This window comes from Dryas octopetala, chromosome 8, assembly GCF_963921425.1.
Source record: "Dryas octopetala chromosome 8, drDryOcto1.1, whole genome shotgun sequence".
Taxonomy (NCBI): domain Eukaryota; kingdom Viridiplantae; phylum Streptophyta; class Magnoliopsida; order Rosales; family Rosaceae; genus Dryas; species Dryas octopetala.
Genome location: NC_141373.1, coordinates 3,710,342 through 3,736,246, shown reverse-complemented (window position 1 = coordinate 3,736,246; position 25,905 = coordinate 3,710,342). Strand labels below are relative to the sequence as shown.

General features: G+C 37.3%; 5 protein-coding genes and 1 pseudogene across 16 annotated transcripts; all 6 read left to right on the top strand.

Annotated features, from left to right (window-relative positions):
• Positions 1-2,033: 2,033 nt before the first annotated feature.
• On the top strand, positions 2,034-4,974 carry LOC147276132 (chloroplast envelope quinone oxidoreductase homolog). Of its 3 annotated transcripts, none has more exons than XM_086253140.1 (4): positions 2,034-2,162; positions 2,688-2,829; positions 3,813-3,904; positions 4,047-4,974. In XM_086253140.1, exons 1-4 carry the CDS (start codon positions 2,088-2,090, stop codon positions 4,734-4,736), a joined length of 999 nt encoding a protein of 332 aa, XP_086109266.1. In that variant the 5' UTR covers positions 2,034-2,087; the 3' UTR covers positions 4,737-4,974. The 3 variants fall into 3 exon arrangements, with proteins under 3 accessions (XP_086109266.1, XP_086109265.1, XP_086109264.1); XM_086253139.1 differs by having other exon boundaries at positions 2,052-2,171; XM_086253138.1 differs by having other exon boundaries at positions 2,059-2,240.
• A 365-nt stretch (positions 4,975-5,339) lies between these two features.
• LOC147276131 (chloroplast envelope quinone oxidoreductase homolog) lies at positions 5,340-6,998 on the top strand (annotated as a pseudogene).
• A 907-nt stretch (positions 6,999-7,905) lies between these two features.
• On the top strand, positions 7,906-10,856 carry LOC147276130 (chloroplast envelope quinone oxidoreductase homolog). 2 transcript variants are annotated; one of them, XM_086254292.1, is made up of 4 exons: positions 7,906-8,067; positions 8,570-8,711; positions 9,695-9,786; positions 9,929-10,856. In XM_086254292.1, the coding sequence occupies exons 1-4, from the start codon at positions 8,002-8,004 to the stop codon at positions 10,616-10,618; spliced, it is 990 nt and encodes a 329-aa protein (XP_086110418.1). In that variant the 5' UTR covers positions 7,906-8,001; the 3' UTR covers positions 10,619-10,856. The 2 variants fall into 2 exon arrangements, with proteins under 2 accessions (XP_086110418.1, XP_086110417.1); XM_086254291.1 differs by having other exon boundaries at positions 7,906-8,076.
• Positions 10,857-11,208: 352 nt separating this feature from the next.
• LOC147276129 (chloroplast envelope quinone oxidoreductase homolog) lies at positions 11,209-13,583 on the top strand. The gene is made up of 4 exons (XM_086253241.1): positions 11,209-11,355; positions 11,805-11,946; positions 12,278-12,369; positions 12,737-13,583. Exons 1-4 carry the CDS (start codon positions 11,290-11,292, stop codon positions 13,424-13,426), a joined length of 990 nt encoding a protein of 329 aa, XP_086109367.1. The 5' UTR covers positions 11,209-11,289; the 3' UTR covers positions 13,427-13,583.
• Positions 13,584-14,158: 575 nt separating this feature from the next.
• LOC147276128 (Pentatricopeptide repeat (PPR) superfamily protein) lies at positions 14,159-17,450 on the top strand. Its single transcript, XM_086254754.1, has one exon. It carries the CDS (start codon positions 14,479-14,481, stop codon positions 17,191-17,193), a length of 2,715 nt encoding a protein of 904 aa, XP_086110880.1. The 5' UTR covers positions 14,159-14,478; the 3' UTR covers positions 17,194-17,450.
• Positions 17,451-18,027: 577 nt separating this feature from the next.
• On the top strand, positions 18,028-25,361 carry MHK (Protein kinase superfamily protein). 9 transcript variants are annotated; one of them, XM_086253744.1, is made up of 18 exons: positions 18,033-18,233; positions 19,036-19,372; positions 19,466-19,544; positions 19,822-19,890; positions 20,033-20,122; positions 20,287-20,425; positions 20,551-20,653; positions 20,873-20,925; positions 21,438-21,504; positions 21,777-21,888; positions 21,967-22,032; positions 22,124-22,192; positions 22,283-22,340; positions 22,448-22,552; positions 23,050-23,084; positions 23,202-23,247; positions 23,645-23,720; positions 24,904-25,361. In XM_086253744.1, the coding sequence occupies exons 2-18, from the start codon at positions 19,365-19,367 to the stop codon at positions 25,031-25,033; spliced, it is 1,305 nt and encodes a 434-aa protein (XP_086109870.1). In that variant the 5' UTR covers positions 18,033-18,233; positions 19,036-19,364; the 3' UTR covers positions 25,034-25,361. The 9 variants fall into 9 exon arrangements, 8 of the variants coding, with proteins under 8 accessions (XP_086109871.1, XP_086109865.1, XP_086109866.1 ...); XM_086253745.1 differs by lacking the exon at positions 19,036-19,372 and having other exon boundaries at positions 18,028-18,167; XM_086253739.1 differs by having other exon boundaries at positions 18,028-18,167; positions 21,777-22,032.
• The last annotated feature ends 544 nt before the right edge of the window (positions 25,362-25,905 follow it).

Below are 25,905 nucleotides of genomic sequence, written 5' to 3'. Positions count from 1 at the left end.
AGTAACTGCAACTACAAGCTTGCAACTCAAAAAAACTGCAGTTTCAGAAACTGCAGTTTCACTTGCAGTTAGTAATTGCAACTGCAAGTCTGCAACTTCAATAAACTGCAGTTTCAGTTCACTAGGAATGTTCCAGAAATTGCAGTTTCAGAAACTGAGCTTAAAAAAAAATCAAGAACTTTCTATTGATAATAAATCAAAGTAGGAGTCTACATACCACGAGCTGTGATCATGCCCAATCGAGGAGAAGCCGGAGTGGTCAGAGTAGATCTAGAAGGCTTCGATCAAGCTTGGAGCATATCCATTGCTTTTTGGTTGACGCTGAGATTTTCAAGGCCGTTGACAGCAGCGCTGCTCGTGGTGGCCGAGAACTTCGAATGGGGGTTTTTCAATCCTGGAACAATTGAAAACTCACACGATTTATGAAGAGCAAATAGATAAAGAGAGATCTGAAGGTCGTCTTTCATGAACTCACACGATTTTTGGAGAGAGAGAGAGAGAGAGAGAGAGAGAGAGAGAGAGAGAGAGAGAGAGAGAGAAAGAAAGATCTGGAGTTTGTGAGATTTGGAAACATAGAGACTCTAAAAACAGAGCCAAACAACAAACTATACTGGAAAATAAAAAGAAAAATATTAAAAGGTCCATTGACTTTAGGTACCAAATTCTAATGTTTTTTCATTTTAACTACCAAAACATTTATGTCATTTCACTTTAGGTACTAAATTTTAGTTTAAGTACCAACTTTAAAAAACATGGTTATATCGAGCTGTGACTGTCTAACAGTCATAACTTTTTTATTAATTTGTTATTTTTTCAATATTTGCAAGGCTTAAACTTTAATGTTTAGTCTTTGGGTTATATGACTTCATCCCCAAACGGCCAAACCTAAATCAAAAGTATGAAACCCTTAAAAATTTTGATTTTTTATAAATTTTAAACAGTCACAACTGTGACTATTCGACAATTACAACTGTAACTGTTCGACAGTCACAACTGTATAACAAACTGATTTGTGACCTAATCCAAAATGTCTTACTCTAAGTTAGTACCTAAACTAAAAAAATTAGTGTCTTGCTGCTTTATTGAAAAACTATTGATATTTGGTATTTAATCCTAATTTTTTATATATTAAATACTCTATAAAAAAAATAAAAGAATGGAAAAATGGTTATTTAATGTGGGTTAGTAAAAGACAGCTGGCCCCCAAAATATGAAAAGTACCTTATTGTTAAGTTTAAACAATATGTATAGTTGAAGGTAAATATAAAAATTGTCATGTAGTATGTAGTAGGAGATAATTAATTCTATTACTAATTCACATAATATGTATATAAATAATAATACTATATCTTAAAACATAGGTAGTTAGTAACACTATAATTACGGTTTTACCATCATATCCAAAATTACCCATACTCCCCCACTTTTAAAATCCTAGCTCACAGTGGCCAAAACAAAAAATTCCCAGCTCACAAGCGATTGCGATACCAATCGGTCCACTGTTATATTGTAATCACGGGTTATTTGCGTCATTTTATTAACTTTTACGGTGCTACTTCCACAGTTCCACGTCTCTTTACTCTTTACCATAAAGAGTGCCCTTCTAATAAGGGATTCCTCATTTAGTGTTAAATGAGGGATCACCTTGTGGGGCCCACACGGGTCGTTTTGTATTAATCCGAACCGTCCATTTTTTACATCTCTATTAATAGATCATCCCTACAAAAAATCAGCCAAATCGGAAATCGTTTACCCATTCGGTTTAGCGGTCAAAGTTTAAAATAAATAAATGAATAACAAATTCCTCTATAAACACATAATTTTGACCGCTTAATTGAACGGGTAAACGATTTCCGATTTGGCTGATTTTTTGCAGGGATGATCTATCAATGAAGATATAAAAAATGGACGGTTCAGATTAATACAAAACGACCCGTGTGGGCCCCACAAGGTAATCCCTCATTTAACACTAAATGAGGAATCCCTTATTAGAAGGGCCCTCTTACCATAAAAATAGAAACCCATTCCACAAATCTAGAACTCTGCTTCTCTCTCTCTCTCTCTCTCTGTATCTGCCGACTCTGCGAATGGCAGCCATGGCGGCAAAGCTTATGCATGCGGTTCAGTACGACAGCTATGGTGGAGGAGCCGCTGGCTTGAAGGTTCTTTATGTATCTGCTACATTTCTTCTTAGCTTTCTACCAATGCTATTATGTGGATTTCTATCATCTCACTTCCTGGTTTGATTTTGCTTCTGATATTTTACGAAGTCCTTAATATTCAATGATTTCAAAAAAAGACTATCAAATTGAAAGGGAAAAGAGAGAATGAACAAGTAACTTCCACAGATGGGAAAGTTCAGCCTGTTAAGGCTTAAAATTGTGTGCATCAATCAATAATATGTTTGACACTGAAATCCTAAAGGGAAAAGAGAGAGAGAGAGAGAGAGAGAGAGAGAGAGAGAGAGAGAGAGAGAGAGAGAGAGAGAGAGAGAAAATGAAAAACCAGTGAGAAAATGATTCAAGGTTGAGTTGAAGAGATTTTGAAAAGAGTTTCTGATGATGTGAATATGTACTTGGCTTGTGCTGCTTGCTTTTAAAGAAGGGATCATAAAGCCCTTGGACACTAATACATCTGGAGCCACGCCACCTTATTAGATTGTTATATATGTTTTATCTTTGTTGCAGCATGTTGAAGTTCCAGCCCCAAGTCCCAAGAAAGGTGAAATTTTGCTGAAATTGGAAGCAGCTACTCTAAACCCAGTTGATTGGAAAATTCAGAAAGGCGTGCTGCGGCCTCTTTTGCCACGCAAATTCCCTTATATTCCCGGTAATTCTGTTTTCCCTGCAGTTTTTAGTTATAGTTTCTTTTGGGGCAGGTACTGTCTTTTATCTATGGTAAGTATTTCAGATGTTTCAGTCCTTGGCATTGTAAATAGGAATTATGCCCCAACACCAAATTCTCTTTTCTTATTTGCCATGTTGAACTTTCCCGGTGGTTTGTGCTTGTGAGTTACTGAGTTTAAGGGAATAAGTTTTCGATTGTCCGTAAACATGGTAGCAAACCAGCATCTGCTTAAACCCCACTCAATAGTAACTAGAAAAATGAACAAATTTTAAAAGCTCTGTTGGTGACTATTTGAGCAATAACAAAGTTACATGCACTTGTTTTTGGAGTCTTACAATTACAAGTTGATGTTAATAGGAACTATGGTTTTACAATGATAAGAATTCAAGACTTGAGCTTTTTTACCCCTTTCTTTTCAGATCTGTTGTTCACACCCACTTTGCAGTGCTTGTTTTTACAAAAATCTTTATCACTGTTGGTAGTGTTTGGTGATGTGAAGTTTTCTCACTTTTGTGTACCTTGATAACATTCAATTGGTGTCATAAGCTGTAACATGTCATGCAAGGTACTGATAGATAGAGTTTCCTGATTCTGATTAATTACTACATCATTGGAAACATAAAGATTGTCCTTTTTGAAGAAGCGGATATTTTGGAGCATAGTGGTTGCAGATTGATATGATGTTTTAGATATGATCTCTCATTTGCATTTGATATAACATATTTTGGAGCATAGTGGTTGCAGATTGATATGATGTTTTAGATATGATCTGTCATTTGCATTTGATATAACGGAAGTATTTGGAGAGTTGTGAGGTAGATTGTGAAATAAATTTTGCATTGACTTTTAAAATAGCATTTTTCTGTTGAAAATGAGTTGTTTTGTGATTTATACATTTGGTGTCTTTGAGTCTTAGGCTGGTAGGTTGGTTTGTTAACTTTGACTGATGACATTGTCGATAACAGCTACTGATGTGGCTGGAGAGGTTGTAGAGGTTGGACAAGGAGTCCAAAAGTTCAAAGCGGGGGACAAAGTCGTGGCATTTCTCACCCATGCTGTAAGTGCTCATTTTATTGAATTGGTTAAGCTCTCCCTTTCTCGAAGAATTACTTGTTTATGAAAAGTAATTTCACATTTAAAATTCATGTGTTTTATCTATGCCTCATCTTATGGCTGTTGTCGTATTACATATTTGATAGAATGGAGGTGGACTGGCTGAGTTTGCTGCAGCTAGTGAGACACTGACAGTTGCTAGGCCTCCTGAAGTTTCGGCAGCTGAAGGTGCAGGCTTACCTGTTGCTGGTCTCACAGCTCACCAGGCCCTCACCCAAGCTGCAGGGGTCAAGCTTGACGGAAGTGGCCAGCAGAAGAACATATTGATTACTGCTGCCTCAGGTGGTGTGGGTCAGTATGCAGTCCAACTAGCAAAGCTTGGAAACACTCATGTTACAGCCACTTGTGGAGCACGTAACATTGAACTTGTGAAGAGTTTAGGGGCAGATGAGGTTCTTGACTACAAGACCCCTGAAGGGGCAGCTCTGAATAGCCCATCTGGTCGGAAATATGATGCTGTGATCCACTGTGCAACAGGCATTCCTTGGTCGACTTTTGAGCCTAATTTGAGTGCAAATGGGAAGGTTATAGACATTACTCCTGGTCCAAGTGCCTTGGTTACTTTCGCTCTAAAGAAACTCACCTTCTCCAAGAAGCAGCTGGTGCCACTGCTCATGAGTGCCAAGGCTGAGAACCTGGATTATCTTGTTAAGTTTGTGAAGGAAGGAAAGCTGAAGACAGTGATTGATTCAAAGCATCCACTGAGCAAGGCTGAAGATGCGTGGGCTAAGAGTATCAATGGCCATGCTACTGGGAAGATCATTGTGGAGCCTTAGGTAGACAAAATATACTGGGAATGTAAACTTCATGTACTTATTAGATGGTTGTCTAAAGGGTCATGTTTGGCATGTGATACGGATGGTTATATGCTATAGAACAAGGCATTTGGTAATATTGTGTGTTTTTTTTATTTGTTGGTAATCATGGTTGGCTATTGTAAATTATAAGGTTTGGATTTGATGTTCATTTCCATTTTAATTATACTTGACAGTAACTCGGATGGTTTTCTGCAAAGCTTCATCATGTAGTATAGGAAAAAGAAAGATACAGGAAACAATGTTTCACACACGTGGTTTTGGAAAAAAGGAAAAAATGGTTCACTCGTGTATGGAACCAGTAAATATATATATATATACATCAACAAATTCAAGTTATAAATTGCTTTATTCTATGTGTTCTTGTTTTATATGAGAATTGAAATACCACTTTAATGGAATTATTGTTTTTCGATCGGGTTCAATTTTAAAATATGAGATAATCATTAATCAAACACAAATGCTCAAATACAACTATTATTCATCATGGTTGACTTCTCAGGCGCACAAAGTTTTGCAACAATTGATAATCTCAGCACGTCACAGTGTAAAATTTGGCACATGATGGTGCATTGGTATAATGTATGTGGTTCACATGATAGTGCAATATTGGCAATGTTCAGTGAATATGTACTTGTTTCTTTATAACTTTGTTCTAGCCTTTCTTAGTTTTTCTGGTTTTGTTTGTCTCTCTCTTGCTTTTTGTGTCTCTTCTATACGTTGAGGCTATATATCTTATTAACTTATATGTATTTTATGTTTGTTGCAGCATGTTGAGGTTCCAATCTCCAATCCCCAATCCGAAAAAAGATGAGGTTTTGCTGAAATTGGAAGCAGCTAGTCTAAATTCAGGTGACTGCAAAATTCAGAAACGCATGGCACAACCTTTTTTACGACGAAAACTGCATCACATACCTGGTAATTTTGTTTTGCCTGTGGCCTGTACTTACAGTTTTTTTTTTTGGTAGCCTATTTGACATTTGGAAATTGAAACCATGACACAACACCAAATACTCTTTCTTATTATCATGTTGAACTTTCTAAAGAGATTGGGAACCTAAAGCATACTCTCTATGACCCAAAGGGATTTGCCCCTATTTGAAGAAGTGACTTTTGAAAAGAGAGAATAATGGTTACCTATATGAAAGTATTGGGAGTTGAATATATTTCAAAATGGATTTACAGTCTCTCCTATGTTGAATGAATGAAGACTTGTTTTTTATTTATGCATTCACTGGCTAGTAGGTTGATTTGTTAACTTTGGGTGATGACATTATGGGGAACAGTTACTGATGTGGCTGGAGAGGTTGTAAAGGTTGGACAAGAAGTCCAAAAGTTCAAACCGGGTGACAAAGTTGTGGCACTACTCAGCTATGGAGTAAGTGCTCATTTTATTCCTTTCTTGAAGAATCACTTATGTATGGTCAGAAGTTTCACATTGAAAATTCATGTGTTTGTCACTGATATCATCTACCAATGAGTTTGTTGTCATATTACATATTTGATAGAATGGAGGTGGACTTGGCGAGTTTGTTGCAGCTAATGTGAAATTGGTAGTTGCTAGGCCACCTGAAGTTTCAGCAGCTGAAGGTGCAAGCTTACCTGTTGCTGGTCTCACAGCTCACCAGGCTCTCACTGAAGCTGCAAGGATCAAGCTTGATGGAACAGGCCATTTGAAATACATACTTATTACCGGTGCTTATGATGCGTTGGTCTTTATGCAGGCCAACTAGCAAAGCTCGGAAACACACATGTTACAGCCACTTGTGGAGCACGTAACCTTGAACTTGTCAAGAGCTTAGGGGCAGATGAGGTTCTTGACTACAAGACCCCTGAAGGGGCAGCCCTGCAGAGCTCATCTGGTTCGTGATCCACTGTGCAAGTTCAAGCATTGCTTGGTCAATTTTTAAGAGGAATTTGACTGCAAAAGGGAAGGTTATAGACCTTACCCCTGGTCCAAGTTCCTTGTTTAGTTTTGTTCCAAAGAAAATCAGCTTCTCCAAGAAGAGGCTGGTGCCCCTGATCATGAATGCCAAGGCTGAGAACCTGAGTTATCTTGTTAAGTTGGTGCAGAAAGGAAAGCTCAAGACAGTGATTGACTCATGTTATCCTTTGTGCAAGGCTCAGGATGCTTGGGCTAAGAGAACCGATGGCCATGCTACTGGGAAGATCATTGTGAAGCCCCCTCTTGGGATTGTAGACTTCATGTACTTGGAATTGTAAGCTTCATGTGCAACATAATATGGTGTTAAATTATTAACAATTGATGTGCTTGGGTTTTAATTATGATTTGATATTTATGAGAAGGTTTGTGTTGTTTTGGTCAGAAAGGTTTGTGTTTGTTTTTCATTTTCTTGTGTTAGTTATATCTGACAATTTTTCAACAATATGTGCTTCACGTCAATATAATTCACCTATATTTGGCTCAATTTGGTCAAATGTGAAGGGTTGTGTTTAGAATAATAGTGACACAGGGCTTGCATTACAATAACTACCTTCAGAAGTGGAAACATTCAGAAAATGAAGCAATACATAATTTTTGAAACCATTTGATTGACTAAATTTGTTATTATTATTATTAGTTAAGTTGGTGAAGGAAGGAAAGCTGAAGACAGTAATTGAAAACCTTTCTTGTACCTTTTCTTTCTCTCCCTACTACTCTCCCAATGACTTTGATTACTACTCTCCCAATGACTTTGATTAAAAGTCTGGTATTAAAACGGGTACCAAGCTGGGTAGGAACCTTGTCTCATGACAAGTCACGTGATAAAAAAGAGAAACACGTAAATAGATAGGCCGATTATGATTATTCTCAATCATGACACTGTCAGGTATTATTACTAATCCACATAATATGTATATAAATAATAAGACTATATCTTAAAATATAGGTTGATTAGTAACACTATAATTACGGTTTTACCATCATATCCAAAATTACCCATACTCCCCCACTTTTAAAATCCCAGCTCCCGGTGGCCAAAACAAAAAATTCCCAGCTCACAAGCGATTGCGATACCAATCGGTCCAATGTTATACTGTACTCACGGGTTATTTGCGTCATTTTATTAACTTTCACGGTGCTACTTAGTACTTCCACGTCTCTTTACTCTCTACCATAAAAATAGAAACCCATTCCACAAATCTAGAAACTCTGCTTCTCTCTCTCTCTCTCTCTCTCTCTCTCTCTCTGTATCTGTATCTGCCGACTCTGCGAACGGCAGCCATGGCGGCAAAGCTTATGCATGCGGTTCAGTACGACAGCTATGGTGGAGGAGCCGCTGGCTTGAAGGTTCTTTATGTATCTGCTACATTTCTTCTTAGCTTTCTACCAATGCTATTATGTAGATTTCTATCATCTCACTTCCTGCTTTGATTTTGCTTCTGATATTTTACGAAGTCCTTAATATTCAATGATTTAAAAAAAAGACTATCAAATTGAAAGGGAAAAGAGAGAATGAATAAATAACTTCCACAGATGGGAAAGTTCAGCCTGTTAAGGCTTAAAATTGTGTGCATCAATCAATAATATGTTTTGACACTGAAATCCTAAAGGGAAGAGAGAGAGAGAGAGAGAGAGAGAGAGAGAGAGAGAGAGAGAGAATGAAAAACCAGTGAGAAAATGATTCAAGGTTGAGTTGAAGAGATTTTGAAAAGAGTTTCTGATGATATGAATATGTACTTGGCTTGTGCTGCTTGCTTTTAAAGAAGGGATCATAAAGCCCTTGGACACTAATACATCTGGAGCCACGCCACCTTATTAGATTGTTATATATGTTTTATCTTTGTTGCAGCATGTTGAAGTTCCGGTCCCAAGTCCCAAGAAAGGTGAAATTTTGCTGAAATTGGAAGCAGCTACTCTAAACCCATTTGATCGGAGAATTCAGAAAGGCGTGCTGCGGCCTCTTTTGCCACGCAAATTCCCTTATATTCCCGGTAATTCTGTTTTCCCTGCAGTTTTTAGTTATAGTTTCTTTTGGGGCAGGTACTGTCTTTTATCTATGGTAAGTATTTCAGATGTTTCAGTCCTTGGCATTGTAAATAGGAATTATGCCCCAACACCAAATTCTCTTTTCTTATTTGCCATGTTGAACTTTCCCGGTGGTTTGTGCTTGTGAGTTACTGAGTTTAAGGGAATAAGTTTTCGATTGTCCGTAAACATGGTAGCAAACCAGCATCTGCTTAAACCCCACTCAATAGTAACTAGAAAAATGAACAAATTTTAAAAGCTCTGTTGGTGACTATTTGAGCAATAACAAAGTTACATGCACTTGTTTTTGGAGTCTTACAATTACAAGTTGATGTTAATAGGAACTATGGTTTTACAATGATAAGAATTCAAGACTTGAGCTTTTTTACCCCTTTCTTTTCAGATCTGTTGTTCACACCCACTTTGCAGTGCTTGTTTTTACAAAAATCTTTATCACTGTTGGTAGTGTTTGGTGATGTGAAGTTTTCTCACTTTTGTGTACCTTGATAACATTCAATTGGTGTCATAAGCTGTAACATGTCATGCAAGGTACTGATAGATAGAGTTTCCTGATTCTGATTAATTTCTACATCATTGGAAACATAAAGATTGTCCTTTTTGAAGAAGCGGATATTTTGGAGCATAGTGGTTGCAGATTGATATGATGTTTTAGATATGATCTCTCATTTGCATTTGATATAACATATTTTGGAGCATAGTGGTTGCAGATTGATATGATGTTTTAGATATGATCTGTCATTTGCATTTGATATAACGGAAGTATTTGGAGAGTTGTGAGGTAGATTGTGAAATAAATTTTGCATTGACTTTTAAAATATCATTTTTCTGTTGAAAATGAGTTGTTTTGTGATTTATACATTTGGTGTCTTTGAGTCTTAGGCTGGTAGGTTGGTTTGTTAACTTTGACTGATGACATTGTCGATAACAGCTACTGATGTGGCTGGAGAGGTTGTAGAGGTTGGACAAGGAGTCCAAAAGTTCAAAGCGGGGGACAAAGTCGTGGCATTTCTCACCCAAGCTGTAAGTGCTCATTTTATTGAATTGGTTAAGCTCTCCCTTTCTCGAAGAATTACTTGTGTATGAAAAGTAATTTCACATATAAAATTCATGTGTTTTATCTATGCCTCATCTTATGGCTGTTGTCGTATTACATATTTGATAGAATGGAGGTGGACTGGCTGAGTTTGCTGCAGCTAGTGAGACACTGACAGTTGCTAGGCCTCCTGAAGTTTCGGCAGCTGAAGGTGCAGGCTTACCTGTTGCTGGTCTCACAGCTCACCAGGTCCTCACCCAAGCTGCAGGGGTCAAGCTTGACGGAAGTGGCCAGCAGAAGAACATATTGATTACCGCTGCCTCAGGTGGTGTGGGTCAGTATGCAGTCCAACTAGCAAAGCTTGGAAACACTCATGTTACAGCCACTTGTGGAGCTCGTAACATTGAACTTGTGAAGAGTTTAGGGGCAGATGAGGTTCTTGACTACAAGACCCCTGAAGGGGCAGCTCTGAATAGCCCATCTGGTCGGAAATATGATGCTGTGATCCACTGTGCAACAGGCATTCCTTGGTCGACTTTTGAGCCTAATTTGAGTGCAAATGGGAAGGTTATAGACATTACTCCTGGTCCAAGTGCCTTGGTTACTTTCGCTCTAAAGAAACTCACCTTCTCCAAGAAGCAGCTGGTGCCACTGTTCATGAGTGCCAAGGCTGAGAACCTGGATTATCTTGTTAAGTTGGTGAAGGAAGGAAAGCTGAAGACAGTGATTGATTCAAAGCATCCACTGAGCAAGGCTGAAGATGCGTGGGCTAAGAGTATCAATGGCCATGCTACTGGGAAGATCATTGTGGAGCCTTAGGTAGACAAAATATACTGGGAATGTAAACTTCATGTACTTATTAGATGGTTGTCTAAAGGGTCATGTTTGGCATGTGATACGGATGGTTATATGCTATAGAACAAGGCATTTGGTAATATTGTGTGTTTTTTTTATTTGTTGGTAATCATGGTTGGCTATTGTAAATTATAAGGTTTGGATTTGATGTTCATTTCCATTTTAATTATACTTGACAGTAACTCGGATGGTTTTCTGCAAAGCTTCATCATGTAGTATAGGAAAAAGAAAGATACAGGAAACAATGTTTCACACACGTGGTTTTGGAAAAAAGGAAAAAATGGTTCACTCGTGTATGGAACCAGTAAATATGTTATATGGGTTTAGACTTTATGAAGCATGATGAAATAAATATAAAAAGGAAAATAGAAACAGAAGCATGATGAATCATGAAGTGAATTCGACATTGCGTGGTTCATACTTCATTCAATGTGTGTATGAACCCGTTCCACGACAGACGTGGGGCTAATTTAGTCAATTCACATGACTGACGGTGGTGTACTGTGCCTACCCACCTAGTAGGTCTGTAAGTTAATAATGCACGAATGGTTCTAACAACATAAGCCACTCATAAAATCTGGGACGAGCTTCAAGTTCTGCGGGCTATTCAAAACGTCTCTGGTTTAACTGAGGCCATGGCCAAAAAACTCATGCATGCGGTTCAGTATAATGGCTATGGTGGAGGACCTTCTGGTTTAAAGGTTAGTCAATTTGCATGTTCTTCACATTCTAGTTCTAACTTTCTATCAATTTTCACTGTTTCTATTCTTTTTTATGTGCCTGGCGGTCCACTAGAACAAAATTAAATGAATCCCATTTTCACAAGGTGCCTAAACATTGCAATAATGGGCCTTTCTTAAGTACTTGTTTGAGTCACTGAAAGTCTGAAACCTTGGAATAATGGGCGGGATCTTCTCCTTTCCCTTTTGTTTATCTTGTTGGGGTAGGGTTTTGGTTGTGGTTGAGAATGATCAAGACTAGCTTTTGTACTTGGGGAACAGACCAGTTGTTTATGCTGATTTGAAATGTTAAATCAAGTCGTTGGTCATAACAGTGAATATAATTCTTGATTTGAAGAACATATTATCGTTCATCATTGACACATTGGCCTTACTTAGACTGTTATAAAGTAATTTGGTGCTTTTTGCAGCATGTCGAAGTTCCAGTTCCCAATCCAACTAAAGATGAGGTGTTGCTGAAATTGGAGGCAGCTAGTCTGAACCCATTTGATTGGAAAGTTCAGAAAGGCATGCTGCGGCCTTTGTTGCCTCGCAAGTTTCCACACATACCTGGTAATTTTGCATTGCTACATTGAGACACTATGTTATATAGGCGTTAGTCCTAATATGATATTGAAATTTCAACCGGCTTCTTCTTGAAAAGATAGGATCAATGTTCTGCAAATGCTTAAACATGCTGATAATTTGCATTTGAATAATTTTTTAGTGTTATAACCTTTTTTCTTATTCTTTTGGCCTAAGAACTTCTGAAGTGGCCTTTGTGTGTGCTTTTGGGAGGATGAGTTTGCATTTTCTTTTAGATAAGATGTTATGTATGGAAGTTTTCAAGAGACCATCTTTCTGGAATTGTTTTGTTGACTGAAGATATCACTTTTTGGAACAGGCACTGATGTAGCAGGAGAGGTTGTGCAGGTTGGACCAGGAGTCAAAAATTTCAAAGCTGGTGACAAAGTTGTAGCTATGGTTAACCCTCGAGTAAGTCCCCATATATATATATATATATATATGTAATGGTTCATTTTCTCCATTTCACTTGAAAATGTTAGAATTTAGTCTTCACCATTGGGGAAGTATGTCCTGTGTTGGCAATTAGAATGAAGTGATAGCTTAATTCAGAAAAGGGAATTAAACTTCCATCATGGTTTGGATATAATATGTTTTAGGTTCCAGAAAATTAATCTTCCATGAAATATTCTACCTATCTGTGTATTATTATCCTTAATGTGCTGAATTTTAAAACTAGGTGATAGGATGTTGTCACCTATAATGTGATTTATGCATCATTTATTGATACGTGGTATGTCCATTTTGTCTGTTGCTGTTCTTGGATAATGAATGATAGACTGGAGGTGGACTAGCTGAGCTTGCTGTGACTAAGGAGAGCTTGACTGTTGCAAGGCCACCTGAAGTTTCAGCAGCCACTGCCGTAGGATTACCTGTTGCTGGTCTCACAGCTCACCAGGCCCTTATCCAATCTGCTGGGGTCAGGCTTGATGGAAGCGGTCAGCAAGCAAACATTCTGGTCACAGCTGCCTCAGGCGGCGTAGGTCACTATGCCGTTCAGTTGGCAAAGCTCGGAAACACTCATGTGACTGCCACCTGTGGTGCCCGGAACATTGACTTTGTCAAGAGCTTAGGGGCAGATGAGGTTCTTGACTACAAGACCCCAGAAGGAGCGGCTCTGAAGAGTCCATCTGGCCGGAAATATGATGCTGTGATTCATTGTGCAACGGGGATTCCTTGGTCAACTTTTGAGCCTAATTTGAGTGAAAATGGTAAGGTAATAGATATTACTCCTGGCCTCGGTACCATAATGAGTTTTGCTTTGAAAAAACTTACCTTTTCCAAGAAGCAACTGGTGCCACTGCTCTTGGCTCCCAAGGCTGAGAACCTGGATTATCTTGTTAAGTTGGTGAAAGAAAAGAAGCTTAAGACAGTAATTGACTCAAAGTATCCCCTGGCCAAGGCTGAAGAAGCTTGGGCTAGGAGCATTGATGGCCATGCTACTGGGAAGATAATTGTGGAACCTTAGGTTGATAGTATGCTTAGAATTGCCCAATTTTATGTAGCTAAATGAGAAGGTTGTGTATGGGCCATGGGAATGTGCAGTAGAATGCCTTTGATGATGTATGGTTTTACCTTTCTAATTTCTTACTGCCAATTGATTTATGCTTTGAGATTCCTTTTCATTTTGCATTGTGGTTACAAATCTATTAACCAGACTGGAGAGCCTTTGCTTCGAAAAGAAAAGTGCTAAAATAAGATATAGCGAGCAAATTGTAATATTTAAGAACTATTTATCAACCTTAACCCTAAATGGAGATAATAGCAAAATAGAAAGTTCATATTGGTACGATAACATTGTTGCGAGTATCGTTCATCTAGAGTTGGAAGTATTGTCTTAGAATATATAATGTCTTGAGATTTTTCATTCATTGCCATTCAATTTTGAGTTAGAAAAAAATAATCAATGTGCTCTTTACAGTACATGAACAAATGATATATGTGTTAGGCACTTAGGCCAAAGGGGTCATATGTGTTCCCAAACCAAACCGCCAAATATAAGTTGTGCAGGTGTTATTATCGTCTACTGCTTGGACGCTCCTTGTGTAGTGTGTATACATCCATCATGTGTTGTTTGAACCATACTTGTGCCCCAACCTCAACATGTATTGCTCTTTGTCTGGTGGTATTTTACGTTATTTTTGTTGGAAGATGTTCTAAATTCGAATTCTTTCTTTATGATATCAAAAATTAAAAAATATTAAAAACTTATTTTTGATTCTTTTCTAAATTTTTAAAAATATAAAATTATTTTATAGTGCTGGAACCCATTGAGTGGACTCGAAACTCCAACTTTGGTCGAACTCGAACCCCTCTGTTAAGTGTGCGAACCTACTATTTTCAATAACTCCCCCCCAAGCTTCTGCTGTAAGCCTGTAAGCATGTAAGGACTTGACCAACTCCCAAATTTGCAGCAAAACCGGCAAACCAGTCCCTGTCAACACAAAACCCTATAAACCAGTCCCTACTTTCAGCTCTCAAACAGTTGATGCTCATCTCAGTTCTCACTTCTCTCTCTGCATGCTGGTTCGCACAACTAAGTTCCTAAGCCTTCCCTTGAGAGTTCTTCATTTCTATGAGCCTCCTCCCTCGCTTTCCTCTGTCTCATATCAATCTTCACTTAGCCAAAAAATCCCAGAAAGCGTAGAATATGACACAACCTCCCGTGTATCGGCTTTGATTAAGCAACCCAATTGGGAAAGCAACAATCTCCTCAAGTTACTGGTCTCTCACATGGCCCCACATGCAGCTACCAAGGTTATACAGCTTCACGGCAACGACATCGAACTCGGGGTTCGGTTTTTCAAATGGGTTTGCAAGCATTCCACTTATTGTTATGATTTAGATAGCAGAATCCTTCTATTGAATTTGATGGTATCTTATTCCAGTTTGTATGGGGTTGCACAAAAAGCCATTGTTGTGTTGGTCAAGGAGTGTAGTAATAGTGAACCTGAGATTCTGAGGCTGATGGAGGTGTTTGATAATATGCGCAAGGTTGGATTTTGGTTGAGTTATCCATGTTATAGTGCTCTTTTGATGTCTTTGGCTAGTTTGGATTTGGGTTTTCTGTCATTTTTGGTGTATGAAAGAATGGTAAACGATGGGTTTGTTCTTGGTGTTATTGACTACAGGACAATAGTTAATGCTCTATGCAAGAATGGGTTTGTGCAATCTGCTGAAATGTTTGTGTGCAGAATTTTGAAACTTGGATTTCGATTGGACACTCATATTTGTACTTCTTTGGTGTTGGGTTGTTGTAGAGAAAGTGATCTCAAGGAGGCCTTCCGGGTGTTTGATACAATGTCTAAAAGTGATGGCTGTGGACCTAATTCGGTGACGTACTCTATATTGATTCATGGCTTTTGTCAAATGGGCAAACTTGATGAAGCTTTTCATCTGAAAGAAGAGATGAGTGAGAAGGGCTGCCAGCCTAGTGCCCGTACGTACACTGTGCTCATCAAGGCTTTGTGTGACATTGGATCGACTGATAAGGCTCTGGGTTTGCTTGATGAGATGGTTGCAAAGGGTTGTAAACCGAATGTTCACACTTATACCATATTGGTTGATAGATTATGCAGGGAAGGAAAGATTGAGGAGGCCAATGGAATGTTTAGAAAGATGCTTAAAGATGGGCTTTTTCCTGGCACAGTAACTTACAATGCACTGATAAATGGATACTGCAAAGAAGGGCGCATAGTTTCAGCTTTTGAGCTACTTGGTGTGATGGAGAAAAGACACTGTAAGCCTAACATTCGTACATACAATGAGCTCATGGAAGGGTTATGCAGGGTTAATAACTCTTACAAAGCCATGTTTCTTTTAAAAAGAGTAGTTGATAACGGTTTATTGCCTAATAGAGTAACCTACAATATTTTAATTGATGGGTTTTGCAAAGAAGGTCAACTTGGATTGGCTTTTGAAACATTTAAGTCAATGAACTCATTTGGTCTTGAACCTGATTGTTTTTCTTTCACTGCCTTAATTGATGGGCTATGTAAACAAGGGAGACCAGGGCATGCAAACGGTATTTTAGGTTCAATGGTAAAGAAGGGAATTTCCCCTGATGAAGTAACAATTACAGCTCTTATTGATGGGTATTGCAAGATTGGTGAAATTGGAAATGCATCAATGCTTTTTGAGAAGATGGTCGAGAAGAGGACTTTGACAACAGCTCACACATTCAATTCTTTTCTTGATGTTCTCAGCAAAGATGATAAGGTGCATGCAGGGCAGGCAATGTTGGGGAAGATGCTAAAGTACGGATTAGATCCGTCTGTAGTGACTTATACAATATTAGTCAACGGGCTTTGCCAAGCAGGTGAGATTACATGTGCACTGAAAATGTTGGATTTGATGAGGCAGACAAGCTGCCCCCCAAATGTCTTTACCTACACTGTTGTGATCAATGGTCTCTGCCAGAATGGAAGGGTGGAGGAAGCAGAAATGCTTCTCCTTACTATGTCTGATTTCGGGATACCTCCAAACCACATTACCTATACTGTATTAGTTAAAGCTCTTGTTAATGCTGGTAGATTGGATCATGCCTTTGAAATTTTGAGTGTTATGGTTGAAAAAGGTTGTCAGTCGAACACTCGAATATATTCTGCCCTCCTTACAGGTTTTGTTCTGTCAAACAAGGCTAACGAAGAAGCCAGATCGGCTACTTCTACCAACTCCGTAGATTCTAGATCATCACCTTCAAGGGACATTGATGATGATTGCATTTCCAGTTATGTTTTCAGAAATATGGATACTGAACATGCTTTCAATCTTGAAGAAAAGATCAAAAGATGTGGTGGGTCTGCAACAGATTTGTACAACTTTGTTGTTATGGGTTTATGCAAGGAGGCAAGAGTTGCTGAGGCAGATCATATTACCAAAGATGTAGTAAAACGTGGTCTGTTTCCTGACAAGGCTGTTTGTTCTCTCATCAAAAGCTACTGCAAGGAGGGCCAATATGATTACTGCCTTGATTTCATGAAAACAATCCTGAATCATGGTTTTGTTCCATCTGTTTCATCATACTGTTCAGTGATCCAGGGTCTTTTTGGTGAAGGGAGGGCTGAACAAGGTCAAGAACTGTTCTCTGACCTATTAAAACACAGTGATATCAAGGAAAACACAGCACTCTTGTCATTCTTGGAGATCCTAGTGACGAAGGAGGAACCTGAGCGTTGCCTTGAAATTCTCAAACTAATTGAGCAAATGGGTTGCAGAGAGAGGCCATTTATCTAGCATTCTAGCTCAGTTTTAGCTATGGCAGTGCTTGGTTCGGTTGGTCTTATGCAGAAACCAAATTGTCAATTGTTCTCTACAATGGTGCTCATCAGCTATGGATGAGAAATATAAAATTTCCTTCTTTCTATTACTAAAGAAAAAAAATTCAGTGCTAACTTTGTAGGGTCTCTAACCATTGTAAGTAGACTTCCTGAAGTCGAGTTTTGTAATTTATCAAACACAATTTATTTTTCATTATGAATTATAAATTTCGACATGGAAATGGTGGTAGACTTTCACTGGGTCACTTGAAGACTTCCAAGTTTTGTAGGAATTTGTTCAACATTATTCCCAAAAGCATCTAGAATATACGATTTTCAAAAGTTTCAGTAAAATGTGGTTTTTCTTAATGAGCTTTTAAGTCCTTAATCTAACTTCGTATTTCCCTTTAACAGAATTGAATATCAAATTGGTATACGGGTAAAAATGTAGATACCGGAAGTGAAAAAAAAAAAAAAAAAAACTTTTTAAAATTTAGATGAATAAAAATATATTGACCTTATAACATTATAAAAAAATAAAATAAAAGATTTAACCAACTTTGGGCCTTTTGGGGCAATTCACTGAATAACTCATTTAGCCAATCAAAAAGAAAACTGATTAAGCCCAAATATATTGGTAAACTAAGCCCCAAATATTAAAATAAGCGACGGGACCACCTTCCCTTCTCCTGTTCCCCACCACAACCAAGCATTTTCTGTTTTTAATTTTTAATAATATAACAAAACGATAAAATCATTAGAAATAAATATTTTTATATTATAATAATCTGATTGGTTTCTTCTTCTTTGCTTCTTATGCGGAATTCTTCTCCTTCCTCTCATGGCTTCACTAGCAATCCAAATTTTCTCCCTTTGTAAAACTTCCTATCCTCCAGAAGGAATATTCTCTCTCTAAAATTCCCTCTCTTGGGTTCTCTCCAAGAAAACTGTGTATGCATTGTTGATCTGTATCTTGCTCCTGATTGTTTCTTTGATTGTCTAAATTCAGCATCAATTGTGAGTTCAGCCTCTTTCAATATGCTTTATTTATTTTTGTATAATTTTCTGAATTTTAGGCTTTCAGTTTGATTCTTTTTCAGCTGTTAGCAGATTGAAATACACTTCAGGTTGACATTTTAGGCTCTGTTTGGTTCTTAAGAAATTAAGGGGGGAAAAGAGAAAGAAAATGAGACAAAATAGTATTCTGGGTCCTAGTCTTTGTTGCTCTGGCACCAAGTATATAGTTGAACCGGGCTTAAATGAGTGGAGTTGGTTGTTGGGTCTTAAAGAACTATAAACTGATATTCTAAATTTTGATTCTTTTTAGTGTATTTGAATTTATTTTTTCTAGTTTAGTACATATATCCATGTTTAGGACTTGAAGTGATGGGAAACGATATAGCTATGTTTATAGATTAGCGGATTTGTTCTTTTCAATGGTTTGTTTGATCTCTGAACAAGGTAGGACGGGGAAGAGCATCAAAATTCTGATCTGCAGAGTTTATTATACGATTGAAATAACAAAAAGTTAAAAACTTTAATTTTGCGAGCTTAAGGAAATTAAATATTATGGTCAGGTGAGATTTTCGGGAAACCAAGTTGGAAGGCATTTGATTGGGGGTTTCATTTCCTTTCTTCTGCTTCCTTAGTGGTGACCAAACAGTGGTTTTTTTATTTTTTATAGTAACCAAACAGTGGTTAGTTGTAGCTAATAAACATGATCTTTGTTTGATGCTGAACAGTAGAGTTTGTTAAGGGTTGTATTAATTTTTATTTTTTTTTTATTTCTATTATTTTTATTTTTTATCATCTACTGCAGCTCAATTGCCCCAGTTTTTTATATGAGGCTATAGGTGAAGTATATGTATATAAAAGGATTAATATTCTTCAGCATTAAGTTTAATGCTTGGTCTCTGGAATTCACGTGGAGGGTTGCAAAATGTTGATAAATTTATTGCTGACTCTGAATCACTCCTACAATAACAAGTGGATTCTTGATGATGCCAAATGCTTGATGCTAGACTGTAGCACTATACCATGCCTACAAGCTAAGGACCAAAACTGTGTTGACAGCGTAGACACCTCTATGTGGAGGCTGTTTAAGTTCCACTGAAGGATTGTTGTCTATAATCTGTTGCAATTTAAAAAATGGAAAGGTTTGCTTTCTAATGCATTGAATTATGTAAAATCATCAGGTTTTCATTTTTGTGATCCTTATAGTTTGTTTTTTATTTGAATTATTTTTCCAGATATAAGATTTTGGAAGAGCTTGGTGATGGCACTTGTGGTAGTGTGTATAGGGCTCGTGATTGGAGAACAAATGAGATTGTAAGCTTCTGCTCACCAAAAAATCTAAGATGATTATTTATTCTTGCCTATCAATGTATATATTTTTGCATTGAATCCTTGTGAAGTTTTGGGTTAGATGATTATCAATATTTTGGGGAGTTGAGCATTTTAAACATGTATTAAGGCAGAAGACAGAATTAAGATAAATTTTTATTTCTAATAATGTCATAAGAGTGAATTCATTAGGGGTTTAGAGTAGGCATTTATAAAATAATATATCCTTCTTGGTTTTATTTTATTTTTTTTCTGACCTCAGGTCGCTGTCAAGAAGATGAAGAGGAAGTTCTTTTTCTGGGAAGAATACTGGAGATTAAGAGAGATTAGGGTATGTCCTATGGTAGCCTTGAATGGTTGAACATTGTTGTGCTACATGCACCAGTATGAGATTTCACAATTTGCAGATTGGTAGATCAAGTAGATATACCCTTCATTGTTTTCACTGACTCAAGTAAAAATTCTTTGCCCAGGTCCTCCGTAAATTAAATCATCCCAATATCATAAAGTTGAAGGAGGTTGTCAGGGAAAACGATGAGGTGTTCCTCATTTTTGAGTACATGGTGAGGGACCTTTTGCCTTCCCATTGGTCTGTGATTTATTTTGTTTATGTTTTATCTCATATAAAATGGTATCATGCTCTTAATTTAAAAGTTGGATGAACCCCAAATGATCAAATTAATCTCATTATGCAATATGTGTTTGATTCCAAAGTTCATATTTCCAGAACTATAATCTGTACCAAATAATGAAAGAACAAAGAAGACCATTTACAGAGAATGAGATTCGGAGCTTTATGTCTCAACTGCTGCATGGACTTAATCACATCCATAGAAGTGGATATTTTCACCGAGATCTAAAACCTGGTAAATAAATATTATCGATGTTGTGTTTCCATGCAGCTGTATATAGTTTGAAAGATCTCTTTGTATTCCCAAGGTTAGATTTTATTTAAAGAAATTAATAGTAAGACAATTTGTCCCCCTTGCAGAGAATTTGCTGGTGACAAACGACGTTCTTAAGATTGCCGATTTTGGATTGGCTAGAGAAGTGTCATCAATGCCTCCTTATACTGAATATGTTTCCACACGGTGGTGAGTCGGTGTCATATTCAATCATGTTATCTTATTTTGTGCATCTGTGTGTGTGGTTGTTGGGGGAAGGGGCATTCATATTAAATCGTGTTGATGTGTGTGGGTGCATGTGCATGCACACGTGTCTCCACGTGTTCGCATCTGTGCCTGTGTTTGCACATGTGCAGGGTTATGCACACTGATTATCTTTTACATTTATGGTGTTTGTGGACATCATAGGTATCGAGCACCAGAAGTCCTGTTGCAGTCCAAATCATATACTCCTGCTGTTGGTAAGCACGTTCTTTATGTCCCCTTCATTGAAGAAACCTCTTTTCTTTCATTTCAAAATTTTTACTATTCTTTTTATTTGAATTATCAGCATGTCAACTTATAAGCTAATTGTAACCAACATGGTCATCTCTGTTTGTTTGCTTGGTAAATTAGGCACACCTACTAGCTATTGAGCTTGGGATGTGTCCTCCACCCCTGTACTTCAAACTTTAAAACTTTAAGAGTGGGCCATTAGGGCCAATGGTGATTGGCCTAAGCGTAATGAACAGCTCCTGATGAAAGGAAAAGGAAAATTTGCACTCCTGTTCATTATGATTGGCAATAGGATGTTATGAAAAACTCCTCACCGAAAGTTCTATAATTCTGTGTTGGAAAAGTTTAAAGAATGTTTGAGGTTTTTGTGGTGTTGCATATGATTAGGCTGCAGGAGATTTCCTATATCAAGCCTGAGATTTATTATCTCTACTTCTGTTTTTCTTCAAGTGATGATTAACAAATGAAAACAATACAGACATGTGGGCAGCTGGCGCAATCCTAGCCGAGCTTTTCACTTTGTCCCCTATTTTCCCTGGTGAAAGGTGATTATATCATCCCATGTTTATTGTTCTTGGTCTTGGTGAGAATTGATTTTTTTTACTTACCTATTGAAACTTATACTCGTCCATGTCTTTTGGTTGATCACCTAAAGTTTGTGGCTTGGTGACTGCATGTGATGCATTAACCATTTGTACCAATTGTCAAGTTCTATTGCCGCTAGATGCATGTATCTTAAGTTTTGCTTCTTACATAAGAAAAAACCTTGGACAACTTCTCATTTACTTCTTACAAAACTAGTGTCTTAAATGGACAGTGAAATAGATCAATTGTTCAAGATATGCTGTGTGCTTGGTACACCAGACTTGACTATCTTCCCTGAAGGGACAAATGCCTCTCGATTATTTAGTATTATCAATTATGAAAAGGTAAGCTTTTGTATGGACCTGTTTACTAGTGTTTTCATATTGCTCGTCTTTAACTCATTGTATCATTCTTTTGGACAGATGTCGCCTTCAAACCTCTCTGATATCATTCCAAATGCAAGCCCAGACGCTATTGATTTGATCATGGTGGGATTTGTTTCTACAATTTTCTTCCATTAGTAATTCCCATGATGATTTATGTAATGCTTTAGTATCTTGCTCCCTTGACTGTCTGTAGAGACTATGTTCATGGGACCCATCAAGGAGGCTAGCTGCAGATGAATCATTACAACATCCTTTTTTTAATGTAATATGTGTTCTCAAGTCTTCCTTTTCTCGTTCTTTTTTTCTTTGCCATCTTATAAATTTGGTCAATTTACTAACATAAGATAGATAGGCGGATTGGGTTCCTCATTCACTCCGTGATCCACTTGACCTGAAGCTAAGTAACATAGGTACGAATTCCTCCTCCCCCTTTATTTCTACCACTTCTTTCATAATTATTATTATTATTATTTTTTTGGGTTTAAATATATCATTTTTCACCTGCATTATTTCACAGGGGCAAAGCCAACACTAGAGTTGAAATTATCGGACTTTGGTGCTGAACCTGAGGACTGCTTTCTTGGCTTGACGTTGGCTGTCAAGCCCAGTGTTCCAGACTTCGGTAAATATCGTTGTCCCTCTGGTGTTCGTAGGTCAGTGAATTGGTACCTTATTTTAGGCATGGACAGGATGACAATGGTAAAACTAAAACAAATCATTACATGAAAGTTTAATTTAATTGCAATGTGTCGCATTTCTACATATTTTCTTCTGTCTTAGCTTATTCTCTTCCAGTTAGGTTCAGATTAGGCCTTCATTTTTTCTCTCAGCAGATTACCTCTTGAAATGAAATAATGGATTTCTTTTATGAGGCTGTTTTTGCATTTATTATCTGTTTTAATGTATACCGTCTACACTTTAAGGATAAAATTCTGTCTGATTACTGCTTCTTTCTTTAGGGAAAAACTTTCCTTTATTCGCAGAATGGTGGTCATTCTTTGGAAAATTGGAACTCTTCCCCTTTTTTTTGTAGATTCTTTCTATTTTTGGTTTTCTCTCACATTTTTATCTTGTTTTTGGAGGGCTATATCCATCTCACTATGTAATTGTTCCGTGCAGATGTGGTTCATGATGTATCTCAGCATACAGAAGAGGTGAGTGCATGGGCTTCTTTTCCAGCAATGCTTTTGTGACATATTGTACTCATAGCATTAGATCCTGAATGCTAGATAATTTACTGCAGTTTGAATTATGTTAATTTCATTATGCAGGATGCATTGTTTTGCTCTGGTTTGGAAGATCATTCAGGACGATCTGGTAATTCTGTGTTTTTTTCTAAAATGATCCCTTTCAGAACAGTGGGCCTGCCTTAATTAGGGAGAAAAATGTCTTAATGGTTGCTTGTACATTTAAAATTTAAAATTATTTCTCGAAAGTTGTTTCTGAAGAAAACGTATTTTTTCCCCCTTTTTAAGGCTCCAATTATTTGGATGGTTTTGCTCTAATGCTGAGGAAAATTCAGATTTCAGAATGTCTCTTCAATTGGTTATCTGAATATATTTTTTTTACTGCAAATGAATGTAGCCTTAAGATGCAGGTGGTTCTTGGATTTAGCTCAACTTTTTTTTGTAAAGATGGAAGAAAAAAATATATTCCTTTTTCTTTTTAACTTCCTCTCTTTCGCAATTGATGTGTCGTCATTATTGTGTTCCAGTTTTTTGGTCTCTGATTTCTCCTGATCGAGGTGGAATTTGTGCCCCAGTGGAGCCTTCCTTTTCTTTATCATTCAGGTCAGTTCATGTGCCCATAGACTATAGTTTATCCTGCTCATGGTATAAGTGATGTATATGGTGACAATGGATAGAATTTCGGTTTCCCCTCTAAGAGCATGTACAATGGCTTTTTGCTATATGCTATGCTATATGCTATATTTAGCATGACTTTTAGCATTTAGCAATAGCTTTTGTGCTTTTTGCTCCGATGGCACAAAAGCTGTAGCTATATGTTAATATGTTTATATTTTTAATATATTCATATATATCCTTATAAATTAAATTTAATATATTAAATTATTTTAATAATTATGTCATTGTAAATATTTTAATGAGATCTTTAATATGAGCCTAATATTAAATATATTTAAATATTATTATTTTAATACCCAAATTAATATTTTAGTATTTTTCATGTCAAAGTCAAATTTAAGAATTGTAAAATTTGAACACATGGCTAATCAACCCATGACAGCTGCTAATCCTCATGCCTCTTGCTGCAACCTTTTTCATTCATGTGAATATCCTTTCCTCTCTTTCTCCTCGTGGGACCCAGCACTTTTTCAACCAATCACTTTCTTTCACTTGGTTTTTATTCTTTCTTTACTCATACTTTTCAAATAGTAAATCCACTTTTTTCTTGAGTTCCTTAATAGCAATTGCTAAATTTAGCTATGTCATTGTAGTGAGCTTTTTTATCAATTCTGCTATATTTAGCATATAGCATAGCGTTTAGCCATGCCATTGTACATGCTCATGGCTGTAATGACCTTATCTCTGTTATGGGTCCTGATGGTCTTCACTCTTCCCGCAGAATCAATGTAATTCAGTGTAGTGGATATTAAACTCAAGTAGAGCCTTCTCAATGATAGGCAATATAGAGCAATTACTGTCAATCTACATTTGAGCTATCTTTTATATTTTCAAATTTCCAACTGTTTTACTTTTTGGGGACCAAATTGCACTTCCCCTTATAAACAAGGGTGGAGGGTGAGTTCCGGGGCTCAATCCTCCGGAACGTGCATGTGTAATTTACCTAGGGAAGGAAAAAAAAGAATAGAAAAATATGACAGACCAAGAAGATATAGATGATATATATAATAGTTGTCTTGCAGTTGAAATCCTTTTATGTGCAACTAGTTTCATTCATAGGAACATTGATTAACATAATAACTGTTCTTCCCCACCCCCTTTGTGGCAGTTCAATTCAACATCCATCAGTGAGGCTTCCACAATCAGCTGGGTTCTCCATCCCATCCTTGCAGCCTAACATCTTAGATGGTCCATTGTTGGCCGTGTCTTCTCCCTTCCCGCAAAGTCATTGCCTCTGAGGGAATTGAGTTAATGAACTGGTGTATGGCCTTATAAACTAATAATGTGGGCTGTAATTTATTTCATTTGTTAATTCAAAGCTTTATTGAGCACTGTCATAGTCTGTCACTGTATCATGAACATGTAGAGTTTAATTAGAATATATTTAGATTCTAGTTCTTCAATATTAAAGAAGTAATATTTTGTACCCAATGCCTATCTCTAGGCGCTCAGGTGAGCACTATTATTTCCAACACATGTATTCCCTTTACCCTTGTGTTTGTTTGTCTGGTTTATTTTATTCTATTTGAATGATAATTTTCGAAACCGGTGCTCAGGATTCTTTGAGGCTTTTACTGGCAGAAACAGAGTGTATGGGTTTAGAATGTTCAGTTGTTGAAGCAACTGCTATGCTTCAACATCTGCAAATATGGCTGCACATAATTTGGCTTGGAATGCTTTGCTTTCTGCTGGTTCTCTATGAAGATGCTGCTTGCCTCTTATAAGGCCCAACTAAACATTCAATGTCCAATCCAAGAAACTGATTATAAACATGGGAAATTCTAACTAGACTTCATTGTTTGCTTTCTAAACCCCACATGTCACTACTGTTTGTTGCTTAAATTTTCTCATGTTGGGTTTAGAAAGCAAATAATGGGGTCCTTTTAGAATTTCCCTATATACATTGAACGGTTCTACGCCTGGTCCAGACTTTGTGTTATTAATCTTGAGATAGTGGCCTTGCCCAAAAGTAATCATGATTGTTGGCAGATTATCATACCCAAATGCCACCCAATCCAATGTGCAGCCATACTCCACCTGCTTCTCTTTCACTCTCAGTTCTCTGCTTCCAACCTTGCATGAAAGTTCACTATTATAATTATCTTCAACA